Consider the following 9,158-nt stretch of genomic DNA (forward strand, 5'->3'; position numbering starts at 1 on the left):
AATAGAACAATCATAATCATTGTACTGACCAACTCCAAAGTTTATTAATAAATGACTATTGAAACCAGAAGAAAGTTCCACTAAAAATATTGAAACTGGAGAGTCATTGTCCAAAATTTTGTGGAAATTTACACTAAACATCAACAACTAAGACTAGAAATTTCCAGATCAAAACTGATCCAGTTCAAAGATGCAGATCTTCAAAATGAGCGGAACGAACCGGTTCCCAAAATTCTAAAGTATGGGTCACGTATTCCAGTTTGATCTATTAGCCGAAGATCAAGGTTCTGATTCCCTCGCCCATTTGTGACACGCGTAAGGCAAAGTGCCTAAGAAAAAAATGTCCAAAGAGATAATCGATAAAAACGATCGATATTGCCGATTCAAAATGTTTTATTTTAATCAGTAATATTAATTGAATATTTCTAGCCCTAGACGGTCAGGCAACGCGCTAGAATGGAGGAACTGATTATTTCTACTGGATGGAATTGCACATTCTCTACAACCACGCTTCGTGCAAACAGTAGAATTATTGTAAGACATTTTGTTAAATAGAACTGCTGCTCAATGGACATATATCACTGGGATAGCCGTATTTGGACATGACGTGATCGTAGTGAGAAATATCATGAGCCAAACATGGATCCAACTTTTGATTTTGGAGGTAGTTTTGTAATAATGTGGGTGGAATTTTTTAAAGACACCACGGATTGGTTGTTCAATCAATTATAATTCTATGTGCTCAAAAATTTGCCTGACCTCACAACATTACTTGGATACAGAGGACGCATTCACCAGACTGCAATCCAATTGAACACATGGGACCATCTTCAAAGACAAATTTACACTGGAAACCATCAACTTCTAAATTTGAAGTACCTTGTAATGTTCTTAGAGAAGAATGGCGAGATGTGAATCAAGCATTTATTCATTCATTAATTTTGAGTATACCAAGGAGGGTGGAATGAAAACAGACCAAGTATTGATTTGAATAATGTAACGATTAATATTCTCTTTTTTATATATAATCTTTATTAATTTTCCAAGAAATTTGATGATATTAGTTTTATTACAGGGTTAAAAGTTATGTTGATACAATTCTGTATAATTTAATCAAGACATTTGCAGTGGAATAAATAAGATTATTGAAAAAGAGCATCTGTATACGAAGCTCGTCCTTCTTGTGTCATTATTTGAGTTACCTAGGTTATTTTTTCCGTCAAAACGATTTTTTATTTTTGAAATGTCAGATATAATGGTCCTATAAAAAATTAAATTGCGTAACACGAATCTGTAATAGTGTTGTTCAAAGAAAGTAAGTGAGTTGCGAAAGTTGAGTAATGACTAACTGGCAGAAACTTTCATTAACTGCACTAGTAGCAATATATGGTTATCTACCGAGGAAGGATAGATTAGCCTGTGCGATGGTGTGTTCCCAATGGAAAAGGGCGATGGATCAGGTCGAATTATGGGATTATATGGTCGTCAATATTGATGATGATTTAATGGGTACGTTCCCATGAGTTCAACTAATTATTTGGTATATCCATTTATACTCATCACAAAAAGTATCGCATAAATTTTAAAATAGGAAAAAAGACTAAAATTTAATCGTAGTTCTTACTAAAACATTTTTATATTTGTGTCCTTTAGTGTTTCTATTATGATAGTGGTTCTATTATGATATGGAGTGGTATATGTTTTGAAGCTCATACTGTGTGAATAGTGTTTCGTCATGGATCTCTGACAGCTGGTCGGTATATAAGAAAGGTTCTTGAAGAAAATGTAGTAACGTTTGTCCCTGTTATAGGCGTCAATTTAGTTCTTATGTACGACAACGCTCGCCCTCACTTTGTCAGAATAACTGCAGATTACTACCAAGGGATTGGAATTTTTGTTTTAGATTGACTACGAAATAATCTAGATCTAAATCCAATCGAACATGTTTGGGGCCACCTTCAGAGATGCATAAGAACCCGTAATATAGCTCCAAACAGTCTTGATGAGCTGATAGACGTTTTAAATGAAGAATAGGAACAGTTGTATCTGGACTACGTTAGAAATCTTATAAGAAACTTCCCACATAGAATGAGGGATGTCATTAGAGCCAAAGGCAGATACTAGATTTTAAAATGATTCAACTGGGGTTAGAAGCGTTTTTTTCATATTTTCGGTAATTTACTGTTATTTTTATTATTTTGCTGGTTTTTCTTTAATTTTATGCAATAAACCATTATTAACCATTCCTAAGTTGTATTACTTGCCACTTTCGTACAGTTTTAGAAGGTAAAAATAATCAAATAGTCAAAAATCAATTATGCGATACTTTTTGTGACTAGTGTATTAATAGAAACTAATGTTTATAAAGATTTTACACTACTTTTAGATCCAAGCACGATGATTTGTACCCGATATTTTTCCAAATACATAAAATCTTTGGAAATTGGTTGGGCTCACCCAGAACGAATGGGATCATGGTTGCCTTTGAAACATAGGGCTCTCACGAAACGAACAGTAAGATGGTTAAGTGTCCTAATTGAGAGCAACGTTCAACTGAACTACATCAAAATATTTGATTGGTATGATGTATTTAAATGCAAAAAAATCATATACCACTTAAATCGTTTTTTGGTGTAAGTGTACATTACTTATGAAAATATTACTAATATTATGACACATTTCTTCATGTAATTTTATTGTTTATAGCAGCCAGGACAATTTGAGCAATATTACGTTTAATAATTTGAACATGTATAGAGATGACTGTATAAAACTTTTCATATCTAGTCTTTCGAAAGGCTCAAATGAAACCATAAACTATATATCCCTTCACAATACCAGCTGCTATCAGTTAGCTTACGATTCTCAGCAATTTCAAAGTTTAGTGCAAGGGCTGTCCAATTTAAAAGTGATAGAGTTGGATTATTTCATCCTTTCCAGAAGCGTTATCAGAGCTTTAATAGGACGCCACAATAAAAATTTAAGGTATTTACATGTTGGAATTCGGGATGCCTCTGGTAGTCCAATATTAGAAGAAGATTGGAGAAAATTAAGCCATTCATGTCCTCAACTAACCGTTGGCTTCACCATAAGTAAGTCAAAAGTATGCCAAAATAAATGTTTCTAGTTAATGAACAAATAAATTATGGTTTGTTGCAGCGAATGTGGTTCATTATGATGCGGTGTGTAATTTTTTAAAGCCAAATATACCACTTTCGTCATTTTCAATGTATACTGGTATGGGTGATCAATCTAAAAGACACTTTCGTAGATCTATACATTTGTTGGTGAAGCATTATCACGAAACTTTGGGTAAGTATAACTGCTCCGTTTCTTTTCTTTTTCCAAACAATTTTAATGTTACTACATGGTGACAATTAGACCATTTTTTTATAATTTTGTAATACTTCAAATATACATTAAATTAAACCAAGTTATTTTATTACAGAGAACATAAACCTTCAATTAAGAAACCACAGTGAAATACTTGACGATGATATTTTAAATTTGGTAAAGAGTTGTCCAAAATTAACAGGCGTGAACTTCGGTGGGGTGATTACGAATATGAATACTGTACGTGATATATGTCAATTAAAAGAAAACAAAAGTGAGTATAAGTTAATTAGTATATATTGTATAATTTTATATTCTATTTTTCTAGATACCAAGTATGTTCACGTGAAGTTAAAAAAACGTGATGACGATGAAAGGACTCAAGTTACGGATGAATATTTTAAAAAGGGAATCGACTTCAAAATTGTAAATCATGAGATAGGAAATGTAGTCTATATTTATCATTAAACCAATTAAATTGAGAATTCGTATTGCATCAAAAAAATTTTAATGTTAGTAGAAACTTTCGATCGATTACTATCGTTCACATTATTTAAGTTGGTCACTCCGGAGCATTCAGAAAAGGAGTTTATATGTATTATTAGATTTATTTTTTAAATAAATGTCATTTGAAAAATATTAATTTATAATACACTGATACACTTCACTATTTTACAGGGTGTTTTGCAACTTATCCGATACACTGTTACATAAGAAGTTCATTTAAAATGATATGATAAATCGACTACTTATGTAAGTTGCGAAACATCCTGTATATAAGGTTAAAAACGGTGTGCTAAAATTGAATTCGGCGGGCCAAAGCTTGCATTCAAATCAATAAGAACAAAAAACAAACAGCTTTTATAGAAGGATTGAATTATTTTTTATCTCGTTTCCTGTTGCTCTGTTATATATATTTTTTTTTAATGGTGGTAGTTAAAATTTTTCAGATAACTGAAACACATTGTATCTTAATATTCTGTTTATTATTCATATAATTAATACAATCTTAAGTATAATATGAGTATATAAGAAAATGTAACAGTATAATACATATATATTAATTAGACTGGATAGCCCTCCACATGTAGGCAAACTTCACAGGAATTAAGAGGCGATAAGATAGTGATTCGCAGCCGTTAATAAGCAGGACTCGAACCAATTCCATTGGGTCCCACACCTTGGAAACTGAGACTCTGCGGCTTGCACCACTTCCTAAGCTCTTGGATTTCAACAGGCATGCTCTTGCTGTTACATGAATCATGTCACGTTCTTCCTTGTTAAATTCCGCACAGAACCTGAGAATAGTCACCTTATCGGAACTAGCGAAATCCTTAAGGATTTTAGTCACAGCTACCATTAACTTATCGGATTCTGACATAGATTCATTCGATGCGCTTACTTCATTCATTGTACAAACAATCTCGTCCAAAGAAATATCCTCAAATTGATCTTTTTTTACAACCGTGAAACATTCCTGAGCTAATTTGTGGTACGCCTTCTGCTTCAAATTATGTCGAATTCTGTTGGTGAGTTGCGGGTACGGTAAATCATCTTCCACAACGCAAATATTGTTGACTATAAATTGACATTTGTAGTCTGACGTTCGTATATCGAAAAAACAGTTGGCCCGTTTAATTCCGTTCATCAAGTAATTGACTGGGCCGTTGTTTTCTCCACCTATGAATACCAAATGGCCAAGCGGCGACCATTTTTCCTTAACGCTTTGTAAAAATCGGTCTACCTTAATGTCCAGTTCCCGAGGCTGTTTCTTAACAAGATTTTCCAATACAATTTTTACGTCTTCTACTTCCATGTCCTCAGTTTCATCAGATAGTTCGTGGAACATGCTGACAATTTTATTATTTATGATTGGAGATAATTTTTCACTCAAATTTCTAGTCGCACTTTACAGTGACATTCAATAATGTAGTTCTCAATTTTGATGTATTAGTTATTTTGAAAACAAATGACTGTTATGTTTAGTGTTGCTAGGTGAGGAACCCGATTGTCATTTATTTCCAATGGTAATCTTATTTTTATACATTTAATACTAGGCATGTGAAGATTTGAATATAAAAAAAACACATTGCTATTATTCTATCTCATGTATCGGACAATAAGAGAAATATGAAAAAGTGATAATGGATCAATATTTATTAAATACGATCTAAATAGTAGTACCTCTTAACCAAAGCAATTTACTATATGTTACATACTTCTCGTAATTGAATTTTTATAAATTTAATAATAAAATATTATACATAAGCATTAATACAAATATGTTTTCATTTTATGGTATGTCCAAAAAAATATGTTAACATAGATGGAGGAATCTGAAATATTTGTTGTATTTGCTGTGCATGTCAAAGAGATGAATACACCGTTGTTTTACACATCGAAGCTTTTCCTTTTAATTTTAATTAATCGACAAATTGAAATCTCACTGAATAAATTAAATTTTAAATATGTGTAATAATAGACAGACATAACAAGAAACATTAAACTGTTTTTACTCAAAACCGCTAATACATTTATTTTCTTAATTAGAAAATAATAATTTTTATATCTATTTCAGTAAATATTAACGTATCCCAGAATTATTGTTTGAAATTAAAATAGCATTTTAACAATAAAGTGTAATATATATTATACTTATGAATTAAATTTTGCTTTATAATTAGCATAATTTTTGAAAAATTTATAAGTAGATATTACTTACCACTACTAGCAAAATAAATCTCACACGTCAAGAGGTATATATAAAATATACTTTATCCTTTGCAAAAAAACTGTACTACATGAAGATTTTATAATTGAAATTATATGTATAAATATAGTGTGGCGTATTTAATGTGAAAAATCATAGTACCTTTTTTATCCACAACCCGATTTTAAGAAGTAATAGATCAAATAACAGAAATTAAAGAACTTATATCTGTGATAAAATAATATATCTTATTGAGCCTAGTAACACCAGAGATTGTACAAATTTTATTTTACTGAGCTTTGAGGATTTAAAAATTTATAAAAATTATAGGAGATTGTAAAAGCATTGTTGTTAATATAATCATAGTATTATTAAGTTTTGTATACCACCTAACAGGTTTAGTTTATTATTATTTATAGTCAAAAAATGATTAGGGTATTTTTATGGGGAATAGTTGAATACACCTTCCAAAATTACCATTATAATCAACAATATTTTCTCAACGTTCTACATTTACAATTGTCACAAGAGAAAAAGACTGGGTTGTAAGAACTGAAGAATATGTAAAACTCAACCTCAGTTTTACCTTCCACTTCACAAGTGTAAAAATTGCACAATGGTAAAAATAATGGTAAAAATAGATAATAATAATAATAGGAATAATCATTTTGAAGCTTCTTTTGAGATTCTAATGTTGCATATGGTTTTGCACTGATTTGAAGGAGTAGAAGACTTGTTCGGTAGAGCTTCTTCTTTGAGTCAACTTTTCATGAACTTGGTCAATTTGCCAGCAGTTACATCTCTTGGTAGGTAGTCATTATGTAAAGATACACACATAATACACATACATATGCATGCAATGATCAATTCTGCGTTAAAATTTTATTTTAAACAATGTCTCCTCACATTTACCAGTTTCAACCCATTGTCCAGACTGGCGAGAATTATCAAAATCAATTCACTTTTCGTCGTACGTAAGGAGCATTTATGTGTAATAGATTTGTCCAATTTTTTAATGAAATACAATTCGCGAAGACATTTTCTAATGTTTGATTAATACAATTTGAAGACAGGCATATTTTCAACATGTTTTACCAAGATTTTACAAGACTTTTTGCTTAATTTATTTGCTGAAACAGGTTTCAAGACGATCGCATTGTAACTATGAACCAACAAAACGAAAATCGTACAACCTCATCACTTACTTCTTCAAATACATTGTGAATCCAACGTGCCACTTTTGTTGCGTTAAGCTGATTTTTGAACTCATAAAGAAAATTTCAATATCGGAAATGTAGGAAATAATAAATAGTATAGTAAGAAACAGTATAAACAAGTTCAAAATATATATATAAATAGTAAATTGATTGACAATGGCAAGGTGAAAATTATGTGTAATTTTTACTTGATAACTCGAACATTGATTACTCAAATATCTTAATAACTCGAATTCAATATTTGGCACAATCTTCGATAAGTTCCCTGACTGCAACAATTATCGATTGATTATACACACACCGTCAAAATTCTTGGACCCCCTAATATTTTTAGAAATAAAATAATAATAACATGTTTTAATTAATTGTACATAATTTGTTGCTTTATTACAAAGGTTTTTAAATAAACTAGAACCAAAAAAGTAGTATATTGAAATTTGTAAAATAATGTAGTAGAAACACATAGTAACTATATTACTTTGTATTATAAATAATAATATAATGAATTAATCTGCCGTGGCATTAAAAGAATTAATTATTGATGTCTTCTTGCGAAATGTTGGCCCATTGGTCTTGAATTACTACAATTAGTTCCTGAGAAGTTGTGGGTAGATTTAGTCTTCTTAAAATAGTTTGACCTAGCATATCCCACACGTGTTCGATCAGATTCATATCTGGTGAGTTTCCTGGACAATTCAATCTTTGCACATTTGCTTCTTCTAACGCATTTTGGAAGTTTTTTGTGCGGTGGGGTCGCGAATTACAATCCATTCAAATAAAATTTTCTTCCAGTTGTTGTTTCGTGGGTTGGATAATTAGTTTTGGAAGTAGATATTCCCTGCTAATGTATGTGTTTTATGTGGAATGCGTCGACCAAACTTAATACCGCCCAAAACATTCAGTACCTCCCTGAAGTGATTACTTCTCTGGGAAAAGCCAGTCTTACGGCACGTGCTGGTTTCTCCAAACCCTCAGACGTCGGTTGTCACTCGTCAATTTAAACCTGGACTAGTCTGAAAAAGGACGTTCCTCCAGTGCAGTAAAAGACAATTTATGTGCTCTTGAGCCCATTGTAGACGGGTGGCTATATGTTGCATAGTCAGTCTAGGCACTTTTAATGGCCGCCTGGATCTTAAAGTAGCATCAGCAAGTCGCCGTCGGATGCAGATATCGGTCTATCGTAGGTTCTTCTAAATTGTGTTCTTGCAGCTGAGATAGTAACGTTTCATTTGTTACTCTTGGACGTCCACCACCTGATAATCGTACTATTCTGATCTCAGCCGATCTAGGCAAGTGTCGTTGAGATCCCATGATGTAAGGCGATTCTCCTTGCCCTATCAAAATCTGAAATTTATCTTCTATTAAAACCGTTAGGAAAAGGTTAAGAAAATGCCTGTTACTGCACCGTTGTTATCCAGGGAACACCGTGTGATACGAATAAGTAAGCAAGAGAACACATTCATTGGGACATTCAGGACTGGGATAATATCCTTTTCACGGATAAGTCTAGATATTCACTTTTCGGTTCTGATACACGCACTCCAGTGTACAGACGCGAAGGTAAAGATTTGCTCAGTGTAACATTAGAGAAACCCGAAATTGTGGAAGTGGTTCTATTATGATATGGAGTGGTATATATAGTGTTTTGAAGCGCATACCTTGTTAATAGCGGTTCGTCGTGTATCTCAGACAGCTGACCGGTATATAAGAAAGGTTCTTGAAGTAAATGTAGTAACTTTGTCCCTGTTATAGACGACCATTTTGTTCTTATGCATGACAACGGTTGGAATTTTTATTTTAGATTGGCCAGTACCTACAGAGATCCTTAAGAAATCATAATATTGCTCCAGACAGTCTTGATGAGCTGGAAGACGTTTTAAATGAAGAACAGTAACAGG

General features: G+C 32.3%; 1 protein-coding gene across 3 annotated transcripts; it reads left to right on the forward strand.

Moving 5' to 3' along the window:
- The first annotated feature begins 1,251 nt into the window (after positions 1 to 1,251).
- LOC109594606 (F-box only protein 39) lies at positions 1,252 to 3,818 on the forward strand. Of its 3 annotated transcripts, XM_049961402.1 has the most exons (7): positions 1,252 to 1,509; positions 2,387 to 2,633; positions 2,707 to 3,103; positions 3,160 to 3,182; positions 3,272 to 3,312; positions 3,449 to 3,607; positions 3,662 to 3,818. In XM_049961402.1, the coding sequence occupies exons 1-7, from the start codon at positions 1,341 to 1,343 to the stop codon at positions 3,799 to 3,801; spliced, it is 1,176 nt and encodes a 391-aa protein (XP_049817359.1). In that variant the 5' UTR covers positions 1,252 to 1,340; the 3' UTR covers positions 3,802 to 3,818. The 3 variants fall into 3 exon arrangements, with proteins under 3 accessions (XP_049817359.1, XP_049817357.1, XP_049817358.1); XM_049961400.1 differs by having other exon boundaries at positions 2,707 to 3,092; positions 3,160 to 3,312; XM_049961401.1 differs by having other exon boundaries at positions 2,710 to 3,092; positions 3,160 to 3,312.
- Positions 3,819 to 9,158: the final 5,340 nt, after the last annotated feature.

Source organism: Aethina tumida, chromosome 1 (assembly GCF_024364675.1).
Source record: "Aethina tumida isolate Nest 87 chromosome 1, icAetTumi1.1, whole genome shotgun sequence".
NCBI lineage: Eukaryota > Metazoa > Arthropoda > Insecta > Coleoptera > Nitidulidae > Aethina > Aethina tumida.

Coding starts and splice junctions, on each gene's coding strand:
- LOC109594606 (XM_049961400.1), top strand. CDS start 1,341: ATGACTAACTGGCAGAAACTTTCATTAACTGCACTAGTAGCAATATAT. Junction 3,313..3,448: donor GCATTATCACGAAACTTTGG/GTAAGTATAACT, acceptor ATTTTATTACAG/AGAACATAAACCTTCAATTA. Junction 3,608..3,661: donor TCAATTAAAAGAAAACAAAA/GTGAGTATAAGT, acceptor CTATTTTTCTAG/ATACCAAGTATGTTCACGTG.